This window comes from Aptenodytes patagonicus, chromosome 26 (genome assembly GCF_965638725.1).
Source record: "Aptenodytes patagonicus chromosome 26, bAptPat1.pri.cur, whole genome shotgun sequence".
Classification (NCBI taxonomy): domain Eukaryota; kingdom Metazoa; phylum Chordata; class Aves; order Sphenisciformes; family Spheniscidae; genus Aptenodytes; species Aptenodytes patagonicus.
Window position 1 is genome coordinate 1,891,239 of NC_134974.1, and position 26,242 is coordinate 1,917,480.

Here is a 26,242-nt window from a genome sequence, read left to right on the forward strand (position 1 = left end):
GACAGGGGAGGGATCCGTGAGGGGAAGGGGCGGAAGAGGAGACCAGCAGCAGCTACGGGCTCTGCTGGCACCAGAAAACGGGGTGCAGGGGACTCGGGTTAAAGGCAACCCGGACAGTCCCCAGGAAAAAGGGCAGCCGGACCCCCAAAGCTGCGGTAAGAGAGAAGGCAGCGGGATGCTCGCACCTCCCTCCTCGTCGGGGAGCGCTTGCTGTGCCCACCCCGCTCCGAACCAGGAGCGCGCATCCGGGCTACAAGCGAGGGGACGCGCGCGCTCCTGCTCGGCCGGGAGCCCCGGGGCCGGAGCTACGGAAGAAGGAGCGTCGCTCACCTGCCGGAGCGTGTGGTGCCGCATGATGTTCTCCTGTTTGCTGACACTGGAGACGGCAGGAGCCGCGGTGGGGGACAAGGCCGCCTGCTGCTGTAGCCTCTGCTCGATCTCCTGAGCGGAAGAACCAGAAGCATCCTCAGAGGCGAACGCCATCCGATGAGACCTCGCCTCCCCGGCGCGACCCAACAGGTCCAAGATGAGCCCTCCGGCGCCACGAGCGGGGCACGCCGGGGCTCACGCCGACACCGGCGGCGGGCGGCATTCCCGGAGAGGGGAGGGGGAAGCGGGTCCCTCTCCCCACGCTTCGCAATCGCCGCTTTATTTGAAAACCACTGAAAACCCGGCTGCTTTCCCAAGGCGTTGCTGGAACCGCAGTCTTGCCGCGGCCAACACAAACAGCTTTTCTGTCTCTGCACCCACTTGTTACGAAGAGCCCAAAGACTTCTTTCTGCGAAACAGACGCGTCCCATTTGTCAGCAGCCGGATTCCACTTCATATTTAGGGTTTGGAGTGGTTGGTTTGTTTTTTTACAGTTCACAAATGATGATTCCGGTTTATATTTTACCCCAGGGCCTCGAAACAAGTTCTCCAACACCCGATTTATCGGGGGAGTTGAGCAAACTCCCCCCTTCCACAAAGAAGCGAGCAGGCAGCAAGCGGTTAAGCGACTCCCCGCGCATTCCAGGAAAGTCAGTGGCAAAAGCAGGGAGGGAAGGCAGCCCTCGAGCTACGAATCCGGGGGGAAAACAACGCGCAAAGGGAGAGGAGCAGCCGCCTTCGGAGTACTCTGGACGCTCAGCACCAGCCTTTCGCTGTTAGAAGCTCCATGGGCCAAGCTGGGCATCCCCATGAGCTGGGCATCCCCACGGAGAAGCCAAACTCCTCAAGCTCAGGCACGGGGAACCCCAACTGACCTACCGAAAAGCCGCGCGGCTGGAGACGTGCAAAGGGAAAGGGAGCAGGGGGGCCCGGAGCCCGGGGCAGGGAGCTCCAGGCTCTCCCGGAGCAAACGTGCTCCCACCGGCGCAGCTCGCAGAGGGGTCCGTGTACTTGCCTGCTCCTGCTGCAAAGCTTTCACGAAGGCGTTCTTCAGCCGGTTGGTGTGCTCTGCCTTCAGCGCCTTCTTCTGATTGGAAGTCATGCACTGCTCGCACAGGATCTTCCCGTTTTTCTCCTGCTTCCAGTGAGGGGTGAAGTCGGTGCGGCACTGGGCACAGACGAAGGGCTCCACACGCAGGAGGGACGCGCAGCTTTTCCCTGGGAGTCGCCAAGAACGGGAGTTAGGTGGGAAAAGGGGAGAGCCCCCGCTCTCACACCGCCGCCTCCATCCCCGGCACGACAGCAACGGGCTCTCACGCAGACCGTCGGAGCGGGAGGGAAGGTCCCAGCAAATAAACGGATTTTCAGGACAGCGCCGCATCAAAGTCCAACCCCACTCTGGGCAAGAGCTCAGCATCCCGGGAGAGACACGGGAGAAATCCTGCCCCAGGGACAGAACAACCCGATGGTGCTGGGACCAGCTCTACGAGACTGTAAAAATCTGGGGGTCTTGGTGGTTGAGTCAGGTGAGCCAGCGACGCACCGCAGTTACGCCGTGCCGAGCTCGCACTGGAAGAGCACAGGCTAGATCCCGGCCAGCTGGGAGGCGACAACCCGAAGGGAACGGTGAGGTGGGAGCTAAATCCCGCAGGGACGGGACCCTGGGCAGTCACAGCTCTGAGGATTTTTGCATCTCAGCTCCCGAACGTTCATTCAGGGCAAGGGAAGGGCCTGGGAGACCCCTCCCCAAGTGGGCACGGCCCGACGAGCCCCAGGGCACAGACACCGAGCCCCAGGGCACAGACACCGCTGCTCCGGGGCCGGCTGCAGGCTCGGCACATCGAGGCCACCAACCTCGCCAGACCGGCTCTGCGCCCACGGGGGGGGGGGGGGGGGGGTCGGCACGCAGCTCCCTAGTGCCCGGGGGCAGGGGGTGGTCCAGGTTCTGCCCTCCCCTCCGCTGCAGGCAGCCGCGGCAAGAAGGAGCAGAGTCCAGGGCTGGGTAAGACCAGAAACCGTTCTCTGGCAGCCTCCCAAGCTGCAGATTTTGGCGTTTTGCAAAAAAAAAAGAAACCCTAAAACTAAAAATAAAATAGGAAATGGCCCATGGGAGCACTGCATCGCGGCAGCCGAGGAAAGCTGCAGCCCCCCCCACCACCACCCCGAGCTCACCTTGACTGTCGATAACGCTCTGCACCACCTCCTCCAGCCCCACCATGTAGATGAACTCGCTGTTGGCTGCGCTGGGCAAGAAATGCAGCAGGGGAGCGGGCGGCTTCGGGGGTGGGATCTCCAGCAGCGTCTTTTTCCAGCTGCTTGCGCAGGGGCAAGCTTGGCGGCTGCCTGGGAGTTGGCGGCGTCGTTCAGAGCACTGGGGCTGGGGAGCGGAGACGACACCCTGTTCACAGTGCCAGGCTGGATGTGAGAGGCAAGGTTCATATAGATGGCTGAAGACGACGTACGCTGGCAAGGAACAGAAGAACTTGATTGCTGGAGAGGAAGAGGAGATGAGGATTAATACAGAACATCAATACAGTCCCCGACTACGGCTCAGCTCCTAAGGTAACCTGGACGAGCCAGATTGCCTTCTCACAACCCTCCCTCTGTCCGCAAACGTTCCCAAAAGGACCTGGGGAGACGGGAGCCGTGCTGGGACTCGGGAGCAGGGAGCTCGTCTCGGCCCCTACGATAAAGCAGTGCTGATGCCGAGGAGCCTCCGGTCTACCGGAGTCAGCAAGGAGGAGTCTCGGCCCCTACGATAAAGCCATCAGCAGCGCCGGTGCCAAGGAGCCTGCAGCACACCGGAATCTGCAGGAGTCGTCTCGGCATCCAGAGAAGCCCGGGGACTTCTGCAGGCGAGGAAACGCGTGCGCAGGGTCCGGTCTCCAGGACCCGGCGTCGGCCTCGCCAAGCGTAGGTAGCGCCGAGCGCCGTGAGTCACGCACCCGACACCATCGCTCACTGTCGAGTTCTGCTCCTCCACCTCTTGCTTCGCTGATCTGGCAAGGCGCCCAGGCAGCGTCCCCGCTGCCAGATGGCGTCCGTCCCCTCCCACACAGGTGCTCCGAATGTGCCCGTTCCCTCCTCTCCCATTTCCAGCGGCTTGCCTTCTGCATCCTCCGTTCATTTGGATGCGCGGTCCCCTCTGGCACGCAACGGTGGCAAAGCACAAAGACTTCTGCTGACCTCGAGGATGCAGCTTCCGCAGCCTTTCGGGATAAGAAGCCATCAGCCCGCGACCTACTTAAGCCCAGGCAGGGCTGCCGCCAGCCTTTCACCCGGCCTACCCGTCTCCCAGGGTACCAACACTTCCACGCGTGCCAAGGGGGAGAATCCCAAACAGCAACAAACCCGCTTCTCAGCGATTCAAACGGGGTCAGCTACCAAAGCTCGGGGGACACGGTCGCGTCGATCGAGAATAACGCGGAGAAGACCAACCAGTTTGCCCCGCTTTTCTGTTTTGAGACTGCTAACCCTTTGCTGGCTGGGAAAAAAAGGCAGAGGACCGAGCTCATCCCAAACCAGCCGTTCTAAAGTAGGTCCGGGAAAACTAACGGCAGAGCTGACCAGGGATAACTCATGCCGATTGAAATAAATAGTTGATGAAGTAACACCAACGAACTTACAACTCTCCCGCAAGAGCAGTTGGGGTGGGTTTGGGTTTTTTTTTTTTTTTCCCATCGCACACGCGATTAGGTTTGTTCGACAGTTGTTCAGATGCAAGACTTCCAGATTGTTGCGTAGTCGTGTTTATAACGTACGCATTTGCACTCTACTATCGCTAGGACAGATTAAACGGCTTAAGAACCGGCAACAAACCCTAAAAGGAATTAACGGGGGTCGTTAACCCGGGCCCGCGCGCACACAGAGCGTCTCAGCCAAGCGTCGCAGTCCGGGATGAGGAACAGAGACTGTCCCACTGCGCGGGAGACGCAGCCCAGGAAGCAAGGCCGCTGGCAGGAGAAAGGTTTGATCGCTTTATGCAGGGCCGGCGCTAGAACCGGAAAGCGGTCAGCGGTCATTTTTTCCTCCCCCCCCTCTCCGTTTCCAGTCTTCAGGGAAGTCTTTTCCACTCTTCCAAAAGTAAAAGAAATGGTTTTAAGCGTCCCGCTCCTCGACTGCTGGGAGCTCGCTGCGCTCTGCCGGCAGAGAGAAGCGGAAGAAAAGCACACGCGAGCGAGCGCTTGCTACCGACCGCGGGAAGAGGAACCAGTCCTGCTCACAGTCACCCCCGCTTCACCGGGGTCTTCGTGTCGCTGCTACAGCAGGAGGCCGGTGCTGCTCGGATCAACCAGCGCTTCGGTAGCTGGCAGCTCCGAAGAGGAAGTTTTTAAATTATTTATCATTTCATTCTTCCACGCAGGTCAAGGACATCCGTCTTCGTCCACACTTGGGATAGATTCCCACCTGCAAGCTTCGCGCCGACGTCTTCCTGCTGAGCTCCGAGCATCTCCGTGGCACTCACCAGACTCGTAAGGCACCTCCTGTTTTCCCTTCTTGCTAACCCCACCGGGCGACCGTGCCCAACACCCAGCGCCAAATTAGTCACCTACCGGTTGGTAGTTGATGGCTGGATTCATGCTTGGAGTTGTAGTGCGGATGAGGCCAGGTTTAGGAGGAACCCGCTGCCCTTGTAACTGGGCAGGGTTCGGAGCGATCACACGCTGCGACATAAGCATATGGGGCAGAGTCGTATTTGTGGCAGACCTAATGACACTGTGACCCTGTCGAGAAAGGAAACAAGAAATAAATTGGGGAGGAAAAAAAAAAAAAAGAAGGACTTGAGGCAAAGCAGAATTTTTAGTTCCCTGATCAGGCTCTGCAACAGCAGAGCACTTCCACTTATCCGTAATTCCAGTTAACTTCTAATGCGAGACACCGCTCAAAGAACCTAACTTTTCCTCTAATTGTCCTTTATTTTAAATAATCACGGCCATTGTGCCTGGAGGGAGGATGCCTCGAGTTAACATACTCATATTTTCTGTAGAGAGGCTGGAATCGCACCCGAGTCAAGAAGAGGGGCAGTGATCTGGTGGAGCAACCCGCTTCCCAGGAGCCAGCCAGCTCCCTGGGAAGGGGACGGACCTCCAGGATCTAGGCCGGGGACGTTCGGGAAGGCAATTTTCAAGACACGCATTCGCGGCCTATCTTTGCGTTAAAAACAACCCCGTCGATTTGATCCAATAAGGAAAAATGCCAGGGGAAAAGGGGGGATTTAAAAAAAAACAAGAGGCGGCGGCTGTTTGCCAGCTGCACGGAGCTACTAAAACCACAACTCACACCGGCGCCCGAGTTCGAAGCGAAACGGTTTATGAGAGTCCTGACTAACAGGGAGATGGGTGTTTGCCTTCGGCGCAGGAATGCAGAGGCGTGTTACAAACCTCAATCCCGGGCAGTCAGAAACACGACACCGGGATCGGAAAGACCCGAGCGCAGCCCGAGCCAGGGCTTGACCTGCCCGGGCTTCTCCTAACGCTCAGCTCACAGCCAAGGCCTTCGTGTCTCCGAGCAGCGTCAGAACGGCCCCCCCGGGGGGACGACAGGTAGAAGGGCTCCATTTTTTTTTAATCAGAGATGATCTTAAAACATTAAACACCTCCTGTCTGACAACCTTTTTCTCTCCCCCCCCCCCCTTTTTTTTTTTATTAGACTTGTTCTAGATGAGGTTCTTCGCTGCCACACGTAAGAAAAGCTTCACAAAGACTGCGCAAACAATGCGTTTCCTCTTCTCCTAAAGCCCATTTCCTTTACCAGCCCGATCCCACTGCGAAGCCACAATAGGCTTGACCCCGCATCGTTGCCATAGCAAAGAAAACAAATGCCACAAACAAAGAAGATGGTTAATGGAGGGAGTAAATGATCAGCGAGATCGAAACGGAAAGTCTTTTGGCAAAAAGCAGGAGAGAAAACTACAGGCAGACGGACGCGCCGTACGGAGGATCACCTCCATCCTTGTCCCACACGCCATCTTCCCAGCATCTGGGTTCACGACCGCGTCGCTGGGCCTTTGTATATTCCGATATATTACCAAAGAAATATAACTGACAGCCTCCTGCTGAAAGGCCAAAGTCCATTTCCTGATGCTACAGAGCTCGGGGAAGAGGAACGCTTGGGGAGGGGGCACGAGCGTGCCCCGAGGCGGCAGGGGACCCCCAAGCCCTGCAGCAGAGCTGGACCAAGCCCCAGGAAAGAAATCCCCACCGCCCGGCAGCGTCAACACCCCGCTCCACACGCACACGCCGAGCGCCCTCCCTTCCAGTGAGCTCATACCCTTGGCTTCTCGTTTACCCGTGCAACGTTAAACAGTTGTGTCATCTAGAATTAGCGTTCCTCCAGCACGCAGGCAGAAAGGTAGCCGTGTCAGACGGCACCCTGCTCTGCCTATAGCGCCTTCCCAAAGCAGGTAAACATTTCAGTTCCCTGGGGTTTTGGGCATTTTTCTTCGCCCTCTTCCTCTGACCGTTCTGCACCGTTTCAAAAAGCAGCTCCGCTGACCGGCCGCTCCTGCGGGTACGTGCAAATGAGTTTTCTCCCTGCAGCCCCAGAACTCGCGTTACCGAGCAGCGGGCAACTTTCTTCAGGGCCACCGCATCTAAATTCAGCTCCTTCCACCTCACACGACCCGCATCGTCGGCTGGACTAACCTCCAGACCTCCCTGCTGAAAAATCTGCCACTTCTGAAGCGGCAGAGCACCCGGACCTCCCCACGCACGTCACGCAAGGGGCCAAGAGCTGGGACAGGCACGAAGTGTTACGGGGGGTGGCTCAAGTCTCCGCCGATCAGCTTCAGAGACGACCTCGCCTGCAGAGAGAACTTCCCAGACCACCCGTGGGACACCAGACTGCTCTACTCACGGCGCTGCGAACCGCCAGCATTTATCTGCCTCTCGGAAAAAGCATCTCAGTCGGGCAGAGACAGACGTGCAGCATTGCGCGTGCGCCAAGCAAAATGACAAGTCTTTTGCACAGAAAGCGGCTGTCAGGAAGGCTCACCTGTAATGTCCTTAAGTTCTGAGGCTCAACCCCCTGAGCTCCAGGCCTGGAGGGAAGCTTGGACAGTCCCTGCTGTCCCACGTGAGCAGGAGATGGCTGGACAATAGACGCTGCATTCTGGACAACTGGAGTCTAGATCGAGAGAAAATGAGAACCGGCATCAGCGCACGGGGCTTGGAAAGGAAATCCACCAACAGTCCCAACGCGGACCAAGCCTCATCGATGCTACATCGAATACTAATACTTCAGAGCTGCACAGATTTATCTTCTCAGCTGGGCCTGAGGGCAGGACGGGCTGCGGATTCGCTACAGACACACTTTGGTAAGAAATACCACACAGGAGGACAAACGTGGAGTAAAGGAAGGTCCAAGGGCAGAGCAAGTCTTTGGCGTTTGCCCGCTAACAGGCTTCTGCGAGGCCGAGCGCCTTCCCCCCCCGCCCCCTGTGCCCAGAGCCCCAAACGACGCTGCTCAGAGCTTCACCTTCTGTACCACGTTCTCCTTTTGCAGCTGACTTTGCCTCAGTTTCTTCAGCAACACAAGCCTGGCCTCCTCCAGCCGTAGCTCATCCCGAAGCTGCTTGATCAGCTGCTGTCGCTCCTCTATGCTTTTACCCTATGAAGAGGCAGGGGAAAAAAAGAAAAATCAGTCAAAACTCGAACAGCTGAAACCTGCTGCCTGTGCCTCGGTGGCAAGAGAGCACGAGGAAGCTTCAATACAAGCAAGAATTTGTACCGCGGATAACCAAGGATGCAAGAGCTGGATCGTTACGCCCAGAAGTTACCGCATTGCTCAGAAACCCCCTTAGCTCCCAAATCCTTCAGAAAAGCAGAAACCCCCTGCAGCAGAACGGCTCTCCGCTGGAGCAGCCGCCCGGGAGAGCCGAGAAACCCCTTACCTTAAACATTTCAAGATTTGCTGCCTTGAGTCTTTCCTCCATACGAGAGCTGGAACGGGGACTGGATGCCTCATTGTCGGAGAGGACAATTATATCTGGCGAAGGGGTTAATCGTCCCCTGTCCTGGTCACTGCGTAACAGAAGGGGGGGGGGGGGAACAAAACAAGAAGACTGAGCCGCGACACCGAGACATCGGCAGCACATTTGGGAGCGGGACAACCCCCCCACCCCCCCCGGCCCTCCACCATGGATGCAAACCAGAGCTCGGCACAGCTCTCCACGCCTGCAGAGCCGACAAACCCCAGCGGACCGCCGGCTCTAGGACAAGAAGCATCCTCCGCTCGCGGGAGGGGAGAAGACTCATTCCTCGAAACCATTGTCTTCACCAGGGTGAAAGGTGGGTTGTTTTAAGCGCAAGGTAAGCAAACACACGGTGCAAAGCCTATCCGCGAGAGGACCAGTCGGGTGTTAATAACGAGCCATATAGTAACTAAACAGGGAGACACAACCGTAGCCAGGTGCTGAGATGAGAGGGAACAGGGGTAGGTACTCTGGCCTGGTATTGTTCATACTTACTCGGGAAGATGCTGGAGATGAGGACGGGCTAAGTCCCCCAGTTAACAGAAATGCCTATCTCAATACGAATCTATTTTAAAAGGTCACTCCGTAAAGGAAAATCTGAATAGAATCATAGAATCATTGAGGTTGGAAAAGACCTCTAAGATCATCGAGTCCAACCGTTGACCCAACACCACCACCCACTAAACCATGTCCCTAAGTGCCTCATCTACACGTCTTTTAAATACCTCCAGGGATGGGGACTCCACCACTTCCCTGGGCAGCCTCTTCCAATGTTTCACCACTCTTTCAGTAAAGACATTTTTCCTCACGTCCAATCTAAACCTCCCCTGGCGCAACTTGAGGCCGTTTCCTCTCGTCCTATCGCTTGTTCCTTGGGAGAAGAGACCGACCCCCACCTCGCTACAACCTCCTTTCAGGTGGTTGTAGAGAGCGATGAGGTCTCCCCTCAGCCTCCTTTTCTCCAGGCTAAACAACCCCAGTTCCCTCAGCCGCTCCTCATAAGACTTGTTCTCCAGACCCCTCAACCAGCCTCGTTGCCCTTCTCTGGACACGCTCCAGCACGTCTTTCTTGTAGTGAGGGGCCCAAAACTGAACACAGTATTCGAGGTGCGGCCTCACCAGGGCCGAGTACAGGGGCACGATCACTTCCCTACTCCTGCTGGAATAAATACCCCACGTAGAGTCAAAAGATCCAGTTGAACCGTGACCTAGAAATCAGTGAACGAAAAGAGCAGCAACGACAACAGCCCGTCACCGGGAAAAAAAAGAATATTAAAAAAAAAAAAAATCAATGCTATAATCCAGCGGTATCCAAGCACCGCACTGTTCGTGGTGGCATCATTCAGAGTAAGGAGACACTAATAAAAGCCCTTTGCTATCACCAATTTAACGTAACGGTGCTTGGAGAGCCTCGGAGAAACGCTAAATAGTCCAGCGTGAAGCAGCACAAGCACCGTGGTTATGAAGGTGCTGGGCGCGCTGCCACCGAGGCAGACAGACTTATCGCTCTCGGACTCGCTGGAAGGTCTTTGGTGTGAGGCTGGAAGCCGGCGGGGGTGGGGGGGGGGGGTGGGGAGATGCACAGATTATCTTATTGGAAACTTTTAGCTTTGAACACCCAGGAGGAAGCGCGGAGCCGACTCCCAGCTCCCAGGCTTGGCTGCTCCGGGGGCGGTGGGTCCGGAGAGGATGCTCGGAGCGGGACGCTGGCTTGCAGGGGGTTTTTGCCTTCGGCAGCTTCATCGCCCGAAGGTTACAGCCGCTTTCGTGGGCATTTCAAAGCACTAACGCGGCGTGGCTGCCCCCTTGTCCAGCTGTTGCACGTCCACTGCCAACCCCATCGATCACGGAGTTTGCAGGTCGCTCTTCAGCTGGAGAAACGCCCCCGGCAGCGTGGCTCCAAACCGTCAAATAAAAAAAAAAGAGAAGAAAGCAAAGCCGTGAAAGCTCTCGGCTGCGCCCAAAGGTGCAGGCTCTGCGTGGTATTTGTGGGTGCCTTATTTCAGAGCCCTCAATAACCTCTTTGTGGGCCATCACACACTTAAGGCGTCATATGAACGCGGTATCTGCTGATCAATAGATATCCTGTTCTTGCGGATCTCCTTTCGGCACCACGCGGACTCTGCGTGTGGGAACCAAACCAGGGGTTTTCCAGCTGCTGCTCCCTCTCCGGAGCAGAGGAGGAGGTTTCTCAGGTGGCCGGTGGCAGGAGGGTTTCCAGCTGGGGCTGAGTTTGTGGTCTGTCCCAGCAGCGCGGTCGGCAGAGAAGGTCCAGAGCATCTTACCGAGATAAAGTCAGCCTGAGCTGGTCCAGGGCAAACCAACCTGCGTCTGAGGAGTTTCATATTTAGCTGGCCAAGAGCAAGAGCTGCTTTTGGACGAGTCTTCACCAGCTCTTGAGCCGCCCATCGCCCTCCCACGGCATTTTATCTGGCTTCTGCTGCGAGCTACCTAAGGTGCCTATCTCCAAACTATCAGTTAGGGCATGACTGTACACGAAACTGCTCAGGAATCAACACGTCCTCGCAACGAAGCAGGTATCCCGGGTCACCTCACAGCCACCGTTCCCCAAACGGAGTTTCGAATGTCAACAAACACCGTGATGACCAACTGTTTGGATAGGAGGCTCCCCGGTACGCACAGGATCGCACGTTAAAAATAAAAACAGGCTTTGGCAGAGGGTCTCTTCCCCCATCAGCATCAGGGCTGCTCGCACGGACCCCGCAGGCACCACAACCAAGTCCCTCGTTTTGCTGCAAACCTCTGGATGCACTCGCTTTGAGTAACAGCATCCCAAACTCTCGGACCAGAGAGACTGAAGGCAGTCAAGCACCGAGCACAACAGCTTTTCTCGCTCCTCTCGCATCCTTGGCCACATCTCGGGCACACCCGGAGCAATAAAGCATTGAATTTTGGTTCAGGATTTTCCTAAACGCGGGCTTGTCATTACGGCTGCTGGTGATTATTTTGCACAAGCATCCAGATACATCCAGGCTGTTTTATTTACATTCCATCGAGGGGAAAAAAAGCAAAGCCAGTGTCAAAGCCAGACAGGGGAAAACAGGGCCATCTGCAAAGAATTGCCGACTATGTCGGGGTTGTTTTATTTACTTTTGTCAAGGCAAGAGCGTAATTACAACAAAACTACTGGAAGAAGAGCTGCGCCGACGGCGCAGGAGGCAGGCAGAGGTGGGAAGACGTGGAGCACACTCCCAAGCAAAACTCCAGCTTAGTGACCCCTTATCAGCTCGTTAGGAAAATAAAACACCCCCCCAGCCTTATTCCTCTTGCTAGAGACGTTTTTCGCACTCAATTATTTCAAAACCCGTAGCAGAATTTTTCTACCTCTTTTTAGGGCTGATTTCTTTTCGATCACAGTTAGCGATTCCGGAGTCCGCGCCCGATGCTGGTACCTAACTGGATTCCCCGCGTCTTGCACAATATTCAAGCAACTCAGCTGAGCACGCAGCCCTCTGCAGCGCCCGGACACCCGCCTGCCAGCTCTTCGGGGAGAAGACAACCTGGACAGTAACTTACCCAGAGCCGTGGTTATTCCTACAGCATTTAACACCTCGAGAGCTTAAACCCGTTTGCAAAGAGGCTGAGTATTACCCGTGTTGTCTCACCCACAGAGCTTTTGGGGAGAATTTGCGCTTTTCAGAGGTGCAACACCCCGATGATGCAGTTGGAGCAGGACACAAGACAACCCCGGGCACCTCCGAAGGGTGCTGCTCGTACCCGAACGCTCCCACAAGGGCAGATAAAACCCCGTGGTACACGGTAATAATGGTCTCTGCCTCACTGCATGCAGTTCTTCAGATTTTATGGGAGGCTGAACCAGGGACAGAGGTGTCCGGGCAGATTTAAGCCACGTATATAGTCATTAAAGAAAAATAATCCACGTGGTTTTCTTCCTTCCCACCTCCGGGCACTGCAGGTCTGTTCACCACTTCAGATGCTCTGCAAGCCAGGGTGTGAGAGATAAGAAAGTGCCTATGAAGGCATTAATCTTTATAATATTTACTATACTGACAGCGCCCAGAAGGGGCTTGAAGCGTTGAGATCCCCCTGCCTTCAAATCCCCCCTCCGTCACCAGCTCACTGGCCCCCGTCAGGACAGGAGCCCCCCAGAAGCGCAGGCAGCACCCCCTCGTTATCCAAAAGCCACCACCAACGCAAAAAGACCCCGATACGACGCATCAACGAAGACGAACACTCCCGGGTTTGCTGAATCACGATCCCGGTTCCTCGATGAACAGGGAGAGTGAGAACAGAGAACGCCGGCAACACGCACCCCCCGTCACGAAGAGGGCTCACCCTGCCCTCGGACCTTCTTGCTGAAGCAGCCAAACTTCCCGTTACGTCCACACGCAAAGACGTACTCGACCAGTTGGGCCACCGGCATCTATTCTCCTGGCCCGCGAATGCAGCTCCTGTCGTTGCAGGCTGCAGCTTTGCAAAGGAATTACCACCGCCTCCTTCAACCACGCTTCACCTGCAAATACCTGGTTCCTGAGCAAGGAGCAGTCATTCATCTGAGGCACCAAGAAAACAGAATCACAGAAAGGGTTTGGGTGGGAAGGGACCTCGAAAGGTCGTCTAGTCCAACCCCCCCACCACGAGCAGGGACGCCTTCAACTAGATCAGGTCGCTCACAGCCCCGTCCAACCCGACCTTGAACGTCTCCGGGGATGGGGCATCCACCACCCCTCCGGGCAACCCGTGCCGGCGTCTCACCACCCTCAGCATAACGAATTTCTTCCTTATATCTAGTCCAAATCTCCCCTCCTTTAGCTTAAAACCATCACCCCTCGTCCTGTCGCTGCAGGCCCTGCTCCAAAGTCTGTCCCCATCTTTCCTACAAGCGCCGAAAGGCCGCCGTGAGCTCTGCCCGGAGCCTTCTCCAGGCTGAACAACCCCGACCCTCCCAGCCCCTCCTGGCAGCAGAGCTGTTCCAGCCCCCCGAGCATTTTGGTGACCCTCCTCTGGACCCGCTCCAACAGGTCGGCGTCTTTCCTGGGCTGAGGACCCCGGAGCTGGACGCAGTGCCCCGAGGGGAGTCGGGGGGGGTCTCACCGGAGCAGAGCGGAGGGGCGGAATCCCCTCCCTCGCCCTGCTGGCCACGCAGCCCAGGGGACGGTTGGCTTTCCGGGCTGCCAGCGCACGTTGCCGGCTCGTGTCCAGCTTTTCACCCACCAGAACACCACGGGAAGGTCTCAGTGCTTTGCCCCTACTTAAAACAGCACTCCTCCGTTCTGCTCCTCAGCCTGTTAGCCAAGCCTGCGCTGGCTCGGTTCCCAAATCAAGCCAAAAATCAAAATCGTTAACATTTGTTTCCTTCTCCCTCCCAAGAAAGCTAAAATAAGAACAGAGGCGGGATGCACCGGTGCTGCGCAGCACATGGGACGGGCTCTCACGTGCGACCCTCCAACTCCCCCACGCAGAACCTGGCTGCAGGCGTTGGCTGCAGAAATTGAGTTGCCGGTGTTCACCGACGATAAAAATCAGGTGCGCGCTGCACATACGGAGAGCGCGAAGAACGCCAAAGCTTCTCCTGGAAAACAGACCCATCTCACCAGCACTCGATCGCTCAGGCCACCGCTTCTCACGAGTGGTCTCAGGCCCAGCAGGAAAAACCATTTACTTCTTCCTCGCGGAGGCCCTAGCCTGGCCAGGGTCAGGTTTGAGAGCGACTGTCTGTGCCACTTGCATCAGATCTGGCCTCCGGCTAAATAAAGGGCTTCTGCTGCCACTTTTGTAGGTGCTAATAAAAAGTCCTGGCTGGAGGGGAAGCCCTCCTCCTTCGCGCGCGCCGGCAGGGTCTGCTCTGCCAGCCACCCGACGGTTGTAGCTTGTAATACCAAACGTATGGATGGAGGAAGAAACAAAATCCATCTGGTTTTGGGGCGGAATAAGAAGGGCAGCAGAAGCAAAACCAATGAAAGAACAGTGCTGAATGCCTTCCAGAGAAACTCTACTGGGAGAGCGGGCTCCGCTCCTCGGCGTTCAGCCAAAGGGACCTCGCAGACACCAGGAAGACTCCCCCAGGCCCCCAGGACCGCAAAATGTCGATTTAATTTCTGACTTGGGTTCTCACATCTGGCAGAGCACGGGATTAACAACAGGCAAGCTACAGACTCTAGTCACTTGGCACCTACCTTCTCCTTGCACTCATATCCACCGGCTCATCGTTAATGTTTTCCTTCCCTGGCCTCCCTGCAGTCCTGCCATCCCCATGGGGCCTAAGGCTCCCATTCAGCTTTTCTTCGTAGACTTTCACACCGTCCTGTTTCACCGGGAGCTCGTGGGGCACCTCAATGCCCGAGAGGTCTTTCCTCTTCAGCAGTGCCAGCATCTTCAGGCGCTCCATCGCCTCATGTCCTTCCATTTTCAATCTCTTTGCCAGGACATCATCCCGATCATCTGCTTGGTCCAAGCTCCGTTTCAAGAGGTTCAGGCGCAGAGCATCTTCCGTCATTCTGTCCATCCTGCGGGACAGAGGTGGACATAAGGACACAATCAGCATCACAGCAAACAGAAAACGGTTGCGGCAGACCTGGCTTAACTCCCCCGGGGCCGGCAGGGACCTCCGGGCCCGGCCTCCCCCCCCTCGGGGAGCACCGACCTCCCACACGCCTGCGTGCGGTGACCTGCCGGCAGCAGTGCCGCAACGCTTTTAGTCCCGATCCTAAACCAGCCAGGCGGGGAGTTTCCCAAGCAGAAGGAACCGCACGCACCTGAAGGGCGAGAGCGCCCCGAAACCCTTGAGAACCGAGGGCACAATCCCTCGTTCAGCATTAAAACACCGCCGGCTGCCGCTCGGCAAGATTTACTAGAAAGGGGAGCCGGCAAACACTCGAGTCGCCCAGGGACGCAACGAGGGCAGCTTAGCTCCTTCTCGCCTTAGTTTTTGTAAGGCTTCATTCGTAGGCTTCGTGCCGTGGGCTCTTGTTTTTTGAGGGGACCCGAGGCACGGTTTGAGCCCCCTGCTACCAGTACGAATGCCACGGCACGCCAAGTTTGGTAGCAAGCTTCCAAAATGCAGAAAACCCCCCTACCGCGCGGTTTCTCCTGCTCCTTCTACGCTCTCGGGCGAAGTTGCCCTGTTAGTCGGCGAGGAACGCGAGGGCACCTTCTCACTCCAAGGATGAAGGCACACACAAGAGCATCCCCACCCACGCTCGCCCTCCGTCTTCCCCGGCCGACCGCCTGCCTCTCCTCCAGGTGCAGAAATGCCCCGTGGCAAACAGATGCAGTACAAATAAAACAGGGGAAGGAGCCGCAGAGCCCATCCCAACCCCAAGTCTCTGCTCCCAGGCTGATAAGAAACTAGCTACAACAGAAAAAGAGCCAAGGGAGCTCCACCTGAAAGCAAGGAAAGACCAGCTCGGTGAGGTCTTCACCTACCGACGCGCAAACCGGGGCTGGGGACGATGACGAACAACGGGGGAATAAGCGAGAATTTAAACAGCGGCCGTCTCAAGAACGCCGGCGACTTTTTTCTGCTCCGCACGCCAGCGGCTCGCAGGGGCTCGTTAATAAGGTCTACGTGCTCCGAGCTGAAAGACGAGGCCAAAGCGGCCGAATCTCGGGCACCTCGGCTCCTCCACGCTCGCTTCAGGTGGAGCTTCCTGAACTTGGCTCCGAGTCGCTCACGAGATAAAGCTTCGCCGAGCCAAATTTCTGCCAGGAAAACGTTGTTCTGGCTCAGTTATAAATCCCCTATAATTACACATCTTCCGAAGTACAGCTGTCACGCAAGTTCAACTGCAGCATCAATATGGTTTCAAGGGTATGAACCGTGCTAGAGAAACCTTGCTCTTAAAAAAAAAAAAAAAAAAAGGGGGTGCAGTCGCGGCAGGCAGCAAGAAAACGAATGCAAATCTGCAGCGCAACAGAAAAAAGATCCGATCAAGCCTCTGGCACAGTCCGATCTCAAAGGGGCTGCCACGTTCAGGGGGAGCACCTTAGACTTCTTTCTACTTGACAGTCTAGTCTCCCTGCAGGAAAATGCACGTCTACTGCAACCAAATATAGAAAGGCAAGCACGGGCAAGCCAAGGAAGACACATGAAATGCCGCTCTCCGCCCCCATCCCTAAGAAGTGACCCCAGGTTAAATTGAAGCTGTGAGTGGCGGTGGGTTATTCAAGACACCATGGGATAGAGAGAAGCCTCACCGCACCCAGCGCTGCGGTCTGGATCCGGCTGCTGGGAAAGCGCCGAGCTCCAATTAACTCAGCCATGAAAGGGCCTCCACAGCTGCTTCCTCCACTTCATACTCTTGGGAGATGAAAGAAAGCGAGGAGGAGGAGGGAGAAGTCCAGATACCTGGCAGACAAAGGCTGACGCACGGGGAGGGCGCACAGGCGCTTTCTAACCAGCCGTCGCTTCGGCGTTTGCTTGAGGACACGTTAAAAAAAGCATCCCTAGATAGTGGTACCCACCCACGGTGCGGTCAAGTCATCCTGCAGGTTCTCCCCTACGGAGAAGCCGTTTCGTCCCTACGAAAACGAGCTCCACATTGATCCATAAACTGAATATACCGCTTAAAAAAAAAACCCAACCAACCCCAAAACAACACACACCGAGCATGGGAGAGGTGGTGCCACCTTGACTGATAAGCAATCTGAAGCAATTTCACTGAATTACGTCCTCGTACTCAAAAACCTCGCGGTGCTTCACGCACGTGGGTATTTCGCGTCACGTGTTCTGACACCAAGACAAATGCAGCCGTACTATTGCTGGCAAGCAGAAAAATAAAACAATACTAGAGCGCACAAAGGAGGTTCAGGCTCCCTGAGCGCACAGGGGTCGTCTTCCGGCCTTCAGAAGGGGAGCGAGATGTACCCGCGCGAGGAAAACCATCAGAACACCGTAAAAACTTGCCCGCTTTAAAAACCACGAAGGGTGACACCTGCACCTCAAGGTGCCACATCCAGCAAAGCTGGCACGGACCGAAAAAAAAAAAAAAAAAGCAACGTACCCAAAGGGAGAGTTGCTGGGCTCTGATAAGGTTTCAGATCGAGCCGTGCCCCTTCGCAGGCAGTTATTTAAGCAAGCCAAAGCACCGCCATGAAACGTGAGCGGAGTTGGGTGTTTCCTTTAAAGACCCACGGCAGCCGCCGTCCCTTTGAACTGCGACATGGGAAAAGAGAAGAAATTACCTGCTAGTAACTGCTGGTTCGGGGCCGGGCTGCCTCCGCGCACCCGCGAGCGGAAGGAAGCCGTGAAGCCCTGTCTGCAGGCACGCCGGCGATGAGGAGCGTTATCGCCACGCTCCGATCGGAGTCGGAGCACGAAACAAAGCCAGCGACGGAGGCACCGGCAGGAGTCGGCAGCAGCCAGGGTCCACCACCACCACCAAGACCACAAAGGAGACACAGCGGCGGTACGAAAGGAGAACAAACCTTTTGCTCGGCCTCTCTGCGAGACCGAAGGTCTCCTTCTGCCTCCCCTTCCCAGCTGGAAGCCCCGAGACCTACCGGCCCCATCACGAAAGTGGCTTTTTGGGTGTCCCTCACCTACGTGGACCCATCCTGCTCCATCACGAGAGCGGTACCACGTCCCCGAGCATCACAGCATCCCTGTGATTTTCTCCAGCTTTGCCGTCACCCGCTAGCACCGAGCTGGAGGACGAGCAGTTTTGTCTTTTGGAAAGTTAAGGAAACGCCGTCTGGGGACGCAGAAGAGGAACGCACCGGGGGGGAAATCAAGGTCTTGGCCGACAAACACCGAGGAAACAACGCACCAGCCTCCAGGACTCGACGGCCACCGGCCGGTGGGATTTCGGCAGCGTCATTTAGCACATCCGCTTGCTGCAGGAGGGAAGGACTGAGCAGACCATGAATGAAACCCCTGCTTGCAGAGACGCGAGTAGATGGCATCTGAAGGGTTTCAGCATGCCCTCCCCTTTAACGTAAGTGGCTTCGGTACTAGAAACAAATCAAAAGCACTGTTATCAGAAACAGGTACCACAACTATTTAATCCTTTCAAGAGGAGGCTTTCCAGGCTTGGTAAGGAGCACGCGCTTTCAGCCAGATTCAATAAAAATTAAATTAGGCTTCAGATTCTTTATTGAATGGGGCCCTTCAGCGTTAACACTCAGCTGCGAGGAAGGGGAAGGGGAAGGGGAGGGGAGAAACTGCAGCTTTACTGGGAGCCCTGGGAATTTCCAGAGCACCTCGACCGCAGAACTGGGCAAGGCAGGGGAGAGCACTCGACTTCATCCAAAACTTAGCAGAAAAGAGCAGGAATCCTTTCAGCCACGGGTCTATTCAGCGAGTCTGAAGGTCAGACAGTCGGGAACTTCAGTACTGGCCCTGCTCCGTGTCACAGTAACCCAAACGAAGAGCAGAGATTAAACCTCTCCGGTTTGACTCATGAACAAGGACCGGCTGTGGAGCATCTCCTCTTTATCAGCAATCTGGGATTATAAACTAAGCAAGAGCAGATTTCCCCCCCCCCCCCCGAATTTTAGCCACTTTTCAGAAGAAACCAGCCTCGTTAATCAGACAGTAATAGGACCACGTTAAATGGATGCACACTGAGCGACGCCGTTCAGCCGCGCCAGACAATACGGGTGTGCTCGAGTCACACCTTGAAGGACGGGAGGCAACGGGCACGACGGCACATCTTCACCAACACGGCGTCGCAAACCAGATCATCCCGACTCGCCTCCCTCTGGCAAAACGCTCCTGGGGATCTGGCACGTCCCAGGAAGCAGGCTCTCCTTCTCATTTCCCTAAGGAACTTCATTTAAAAAAAAAAAAAAAAGAAAAGAAAAAAATGGAAACAAAATTCTCAAATGGTGGCAAAATCCCCCAGGGGAAAACAAGAGAGCTATAAAACATGTTTTGTTTCTGACTTGATACAGACTGTAATTATCTCCAGTTGCAGCTCTGTAGGTGAGCAAGCTTTCCTGACTACCTAAAAAAAAAAAAAAAATAAAAGCTGGTGTCAGTGTAGAGCCAACATTTAAGAGGCTCCCAGGGAGGAGGAGACCAGAGGAGGAGAGGGGACTCCCTGCTCAGCCCCCGCGACGCAGGGACGCGGGGTGGTCCGAGAGACGAAATGCAGCATCGTCAGCAAGACCGGAACGGCCGCGTCTTCCCTGCTCTGATGTTGGGAGGAAAAAATGCCTTCTAGGAATCCCAGCAAACCTTCTGCGGCCGAGCCGGACAACGCGCAGCACCTAGCTGCGATGGGAGCATTGCCCTTGTGCTCTACCGACGGTAATTCCCCCATATAAACGGACAAGTCGCAGTCACTTGGTGAGCAGACGCTCTCCCCAAAGACTCTGGGTCCCCAAATCCGACGTTCCAGCAGCTGCCGAACATCGCCGCCACCCAGGCGAGCTCCAAACCTCTTTCTCCACCCCAGCACCAGCCGGTCCCCGCGCCCCCTCCCGGTTCACAAGCACGAGAGCCCTCCTCTCCGCAGCCCCTCCAGTTTGAACCACGCGTTTCCGGCGTCGCTGGTTTCCAGGCTCACCTTCGTTTTCAGTTCACAACGTCCCCGCGCCTGCGGACGACGCCACGGGCACGTCACTGTGTGCCGAAACGCCCAGGGCATCGCAGCCTGGTGCCCGCCTGCGCCGATGCCGCCTTCAGCACAGTCAGGGGCAAGGCAGTCATTACCTTCAGCATCGTGCGCTCCCTCTATGTGTTCCTTTAGCTTTAGGCGGTTTCACTTCTCCGGTGCTCGAAAGACAGGTTTGCCGTTCCCAGACAAACAGAGCAGCAGCCCAATTTTCCATTTATATTTGATACGGCACCCACAAGGGGGGAAAAAAAAAAACCCCCAACAAACCCAAACCAACGCAACTATTTTAAAAGCTGGAACAAGTGAGTTGGGCCAAAAAAAAGAAGAATATTATACTGGAGAAGCAAGTATATCTAGGGACTAGATATAGCCGGTTCTTAACGCGCAGCCTGTACAGATAAATATCCCTCCGAGATTTACCTGATGAAGGTGGGACCAAGCAACCGAAATGTGGCAGCATCAGCAGAAGTTAATTCCAACTCGAGTTTATTCAGGGAAGCCCCGGGAGGTTACAACCCCTTCCCTGCCTTTTCTTCTAGAGCTCCTCCGTCGCGTTAACCCGCACTTTTGTCTTCCTCGACCCCTACGCAACCAACCGCCATCATCCAGCCGCTATCCCCGGCCTCAGACCCTCCCGAACTAATTGACGGGTTGCAATTAACAGGCTGACACACAGCAAAGCTGAAAGGCAACGCAAGATAATGCGCCATCCTACCTGCCCGACCGAGGTCCAGCAGTACCCAGAAGGAAAAAATCTTACAAGAGGAACCAGCAGACGCTCAGCAAGACTCCGCTGGAGCCAAGAGGGAGGCTGCAGGTGCAGAAAAAAAACAGACAGAAATCCTCCAGTTTCCACCTCTGGACGCGATCCAGACCGGGAGGTGCAACCGACGCTTCTCTTTTCTCGCAGGAGTCCGAGCGAGGCGCCCGAGGTCAAGGCCACGACATCCAGAAGTCACGCCGCCGCTGCCGGAGGCTTCCTCCAGCTCCCAGGCTGGAGCTTTCCGGCTGCCCGCGCTCCAGGCAGCATCAACCACACCAAGCGTGGATCAGCTGAGACGGGACGCGTTCCGACGCTCCATCCCCAGCCGGGCAAGAGCAAAGTCTTCTCTCTTCCTCCGCTCCGGACTCTCTGCACGAGGGCTCTCTGATCTGCCACGAGGGCTCTCTGATCCGCCTCCTCTCCGAATCATCCGGGGCTAAAACTTTTTGCAGCGTGCTCCGAAATCCTCCTGGCAACCCTACTCCTGCCTTCCGGCGAAGCTGTTTATACTGGCCGCCGTCACAAGCGTTGGAGGCAAGACGGACTCTACAACAGATCTCCTCTGACATTTCTTCAAAGGAAAATCTTCCCCCGGCCGTGTGGTTCCAGTGACCCAAGGTCTCCCCAGTCCCACCCCACCCAGTAACAACCAGTTTCCTTACTCATCTCTGCTCCAGCAGCACGAGGAGTTACTACGAGCGGAGCCGCCGGGCAGAGGCAGCCGGCAGCCCTGGAAGAGCCGAGGCGGCTACCCGGGGTTCCTGCCTCCGAGGGAGCGTGAAAGGAAAATAAAAGGACAAACCAGACCTGGTGCCTGCTCTGCTCCTTGCAAAGCCGCTCGTCTTCCACGGAAGAGAAGGGCGAGGACACGCCGTGCACCACGGGCCGCGCAGCGCCTCCGGGTACCGGTGCACGGAGCAAAGGGACGCGCTCCGTGTGCAGATCACACGTTTATTTCTGTTCTTGTTTCTTCGCCGTCCAGGTAAGACGTCACCTTTATAACCCTGCCTGTACCTGCTGCTTGATGCGACGCAGCTTCGGGGCAACGCCAGCTGCGATCGGCCAGCCCGGAGCAGCGGAGGAGGCAGCGCCGGCCCGGCAGGTCCTTCCTGGAGGACGAAGCCCCGAAAGCAAATCTTTCAGTCCTTGCCTGCTTCAGGGCGCTCGCAGCGCTCCCCAGCTCACAGCAGCTCGATAAAGCCTGCTGGGACGGCTCAACGCTCGCAGTGAGGATGAGATCGGCGGCGAGGAAGTCGCTCAGGGTAGTTCACCTCCAGAGATTATCCGGATAGAAAGCTAGGCTGTTCGTGACGGTGTAGTACCGACCCCACTCCACGTTACAGCACGACCACGTGACGGTCAGGCACCGCAGACGCCGAAAATTTTGCGGCAGCAATAGCGCACGTGCGCGCGCATGTCTCCTGCACACACGTTTACAGATGCGGCTGTAGGAGGGAAAATCCTCCCCGTGACAAGCAGGTCGCTACACCAGGGCCCTACGGAGAAAGGATGGCTGTATTAAAAGCAAGCTGGTCACGCTCAAATGAGGCATGGGATCGTACAGTCCTTTGGAAAGGTTACGGGCAGAGTTTGGGTGGGGAGCAGCGGTGAAGGACAAGTGCCAGCACCATCCAGCGAGAAGCGAGAACCCAACGCAGATAAACGGGCATCTGCAGCAGCTTCAGGAGACCAGAAGCATCCCAAAAGCCTTTGAGAAGGGCTATTTTCTAGAAAGATTAATTTCTACTCTTCCCAAGGGCAGCGTAAGTCCATCCGCGCGCACGGACCGCTACAGCCTAACGACGCTCCGGCAGACGAGAAGGACGCTTTTTCTCCCGGCCTGATAGGGAAGGAGAGACGTACAGAAATACCTCCAACACCGGCGTGGACTACGTGACACGGTCCAGGAGGGCAGAGCATCTCCCGCACCCCACGTGGGCAAGAACAGTTTTCAGTCGCCATCGTCAACTAGAAGGACGCCGTCCTTCAGCCACCGACACACGGCCGGTAACACCGGTCACCGGTAAATCCCACCCGAGTATTTTTTTACTCTCCCGAGCCATCCAAGCAGACCCTAAGCATCCAGGGAAGCCGACGGGGTCGCAGAGCCGCCCTTCCACCACCCGAGTGCCAGACCCAGCCTGAATCGACGGCTCGGGTGTCGCTTCCAGCTTCAGCCTAAGACTTCACGCTAGACTTTGCCCCAGCTCAGCAGCAGGAATAAGCCCCGCTGGGATGAGAGATTCGGAAGCGATGCGGGTGCCCCCCCACCCACCCCGTGAAATAGAAACCCGAGGGGAAGCGGGCACCTTCACGCGCAATTCGGAAACGTTTGGGGCTGCGTCAGTTCACAAAAAGCAAACGGGTTGGATTACCAGAACACGCAGGGTCGCATGGAAGAGACTCGGCACCTTGGGCACCTGCACCAGCATCCAAACCCCCCAACATCCCCACGTTAGCCGTAACGTTTCCAGGGACCAAACGCCCGACCGGCACCTCCGTCCCCCCTGCGCCGCGGCCGGGTTAGAGCGAAGGCGCTCCAAGAGGCTCTGCCACCATCTTGGTCCCTCCGAACAACAGCAACCGCGCCGCGCCGTAATTTAGATATTAAAAACTATTACGTCGGTGGACTAAAAGCTGTTTAAAGCCCCGTTCTGCTGGGCTCGGGGAGCAGAAATGGCATTTACGTGCGCTGAGGAGGCGAGGTCCAACTTACCTGAACACGTCCCGCTCCCGCTGTTCAAAAGCCACTTTGGCACCCCTGAACTGCAACGATTCCCCTCGCACGCTTTAAAAACACGCCGAGCCCGTAGGCAAACGGCGGGTTTCGCACGGTTTGGCTCCTCGTCCGGAGCCCGTCGGCGCCGTGGGATGAAATCGTGTGTCTAGGGGCTGCCGAGAGCCCGGCACATGCACCGCTCCGACGTCTTCGCTTCCATCTAGGCTGAATACAAACCAACATCTACGTCGTAAAATGCATTTCAACACAGCACACACAAAATGGCTGGCTCCCAAGACGAGCATTTCCATACAATACTATAAAAAGGATAATAACCTAAAAAGGTAATTATGACTTAACGGCTCGGCAGTCTGAAGAGAGATCCACAAGAACACTGATGCAAAAGGGGAAAAAAAAAAAAAAAAACAACCACCCACCCCACTTATCGAATAAAAACGTGCTGCTCTCTGAATCCTGATGCTACGGATCGTAAGTTGTCAAGAAATACTACGCCGGGCTCGGATTATTGTGCGAGCCGCAAAGAGAAATACTACGCTACAGCCCTGTGGAGGAATTTTTATGCAGGTAAGAAAGAAAATACGTAGGGCCTATCGCGGAGATTTTATCGAGAGCAGAACGTGCACGAGGCTTTAAAGAAACACACAGTCCTAAATACAGCCTTAACAAAGACAAAATAGCTGACAGAGTCTTTAAAAAAAAAAACCCACCGAGCGTAAAAGGAGAGTCATTCATAAATTGGGGGGTTAAGCAAGGCTTCTCCTTGCCATTCAGATGCACGGGAGGGGAAAGGGGGGGGGGGGGAATTAAGACAAAGAAAACATTTTAGAAGACAAACCGTGAGGCTAGTTTTCAACAGGATCGGGGAGCTGTCTCTTGGTTGCAGCAGACCGTAAATTCTTACGGTCGTTTCAGCGCAAACTCGTTAAACAGTTCTGCTGTTTCCCCTTCCCATCCCCAGCTCCGAGCGATGGGAGACACCGGGGGGTGTGTGTGTGTGTCCCCCCTCCCCAACAGCCCCGCTCCCCAGCCGGCTTCCTTCGCCTTTCCCCACCAAACCGGAGCCCCAGCGAGAAAGGCAATTAATAAACGAACGGACAAAATATATTTGTCTCTGATTTCTAAAAGCGCCGCGGTCGGTACGGACACATCGCAACTTCCGAATCGACTCCGTCTCGCTGGATGGCTGCAGCGGGGCCGGGGGCGGCGGCGGCGGCGGGGGGATTGCACGGCTCGTCAAACACCTCCGTCCCGTCGTCGTGTCCGTCCGTCCCCCCCCCCCCCGAATCGCCGCTGTCCGGCTGGGAGCAGCCCCGGGTTTCGCAGCCCCGGGGTCGAGTTTTGCACAGTACGAACCTAACGGCGGGGAGCAGGCGGCGGGGCAGAAAAGGCGCTTCTCTCCCTCTCCTGTCTTCCCCTCCTAAGTTGGCATTTTTAGCAAAGTTAATTTATTAGGAGGCGGCAATCGCGGCTGCTGCATCCAGCGCAAGGGACCTCACACCTTACCCCATAAAAGCATTTTCAGGTTGTGGCAGATGGGGGGGGTGGTGGGGGGTGGGGGGGGGAAGCTGCTTTTTGCCCCTCAGTGGGGGTGGGGAAATAAAAATATAAACCCACTCCTCCTGCTTCACGGGGAATTTGGCTGCGATCGCACGCTTTGGGGGAAGCCAGCCCTGCCAGCTGGAAAACGCTCCCCGCCCTCGATGAACCGGTCAGTTCACAAAAAGAAAAAAAATTAAAAAAAAATATAAATACTACTACTGATAAAGGGGGGGGGGGGGGGGAGAAGGGGAGCGTTCGCCTCCGTCCTCCTCCTCCGCCTCTCCTCCCCATCCGTCAGGCTGAGCAAGCCGGGGATGACGCAGGCTTCCTTATATAATGCGCCGCGATTTCCTCGACTGCGGGCCCTGCCTTTTGTGCGCGCCGCACGCTCCTGCGCGCTTGGCGGCGAGCCACGCGCGCCCGTCAGCTGGCGGCCTCCGCGCGCAGCGGGGCCGGGGCTGACACGAAAAGGGGGGGGGGGGGGAGGGGGGAGAAGGGAATAAATAATCAAATAAAAGGGGTTGGGGGGGGGGGGTGCTGGTACCTCAAACCATCAGCGCTAGAGACAAAAGAAAAAAAAAATAATAATTTTTTATTATTATTATTATTTTTTAATACCCAAAATCAGCGTTCCCGTGGAGCGGGGAGGGTCGGATTTAGTAATTCCAGCAGAATAGCGATGGTAGGAGCCTGGAGAGAGGTGGGGTTTTTTTGGAAGTGGGGGGGGGGGGGGGGGGGGCGGGAAGGGGGAAGGGAACCGCTCCAACAGCAAATACAAGCAACAGTGCTAGTTTTCTCCTTAAAATATTCTGTAAAGACATTACATTTAGCTGCCAAACTCATGGTTTTTTTTTTTTTAAAAAAAAAGGGAGAAAAAGCAGATCGGATAATCCATAAAGAGCCTTTTGTCTGTTAAAAAAAAATAAAAAAATAAAAAAAAATTTAAAAAGGACAGTCTAAAGAATACTTACAGGTACAATATTCCCGCTGCCTCCTCTAGTTGTCAAGAAAATTAGGGAGCAAAGAAGGGGGGACAGGAGAGCCGGGGAGCGGGGACGACGGAGCGGGAAGGGGGGAGAGGAGGGCGAGGAAGAGCCAAGCTTTTTTTTACGAGGAGCCCTCTCGGAAGAGCATGGGCGGCCCCGCGTGCCATCCCCCTCCAGGGACCTGCAGAAACCCTGTCTCAAAACGGGCACTTCCCTGCCAATCATGCGCTGTACTGTTATATTAAACAAAAGAAAAGGGGGATGCTTACTTTTACCCATGATGCCTCGCGGGGCAGGGAAAAAGAGGAAAGGGAAAAAAAAAAAAAGGGG

At 55.9% G+C, this 26,242-nt stretch overlaps 1 protein-coding gene across 1 annotated transcript; it reads right to left on the reverse strand.

The window, feature by feature from the left end:
- Window positions 1–330: 330 nt before the first annotated feature.
- On the reverse strand, window positions 331–23,408 carry GATAD2B (GATA zinc finger domain containing 2B; the record flags this gene model as incomplete). The annotated part of the gene is given in 11 exon segments (XM_076359799.1): window positions 331–441; window positions 1,385–1,587; window positions 2,542–2,674; window positions 2,676–2,693; window positions 2,695–2,859; window positions 4,923–5,093; window positions 7,363–7,494; window positions 7,846–7,977; window positions 8,261–8,390; window positions 14,500–14,829; window positions 23,364–23,408. Coding segments are annotated over 10 exon segments (1,524 nt in total), but the record flags the coding sequence as incomplete, so codon positions are not given.
- Window positions 23,409–26,242: the final 2,834 nt, after the last annotated feature.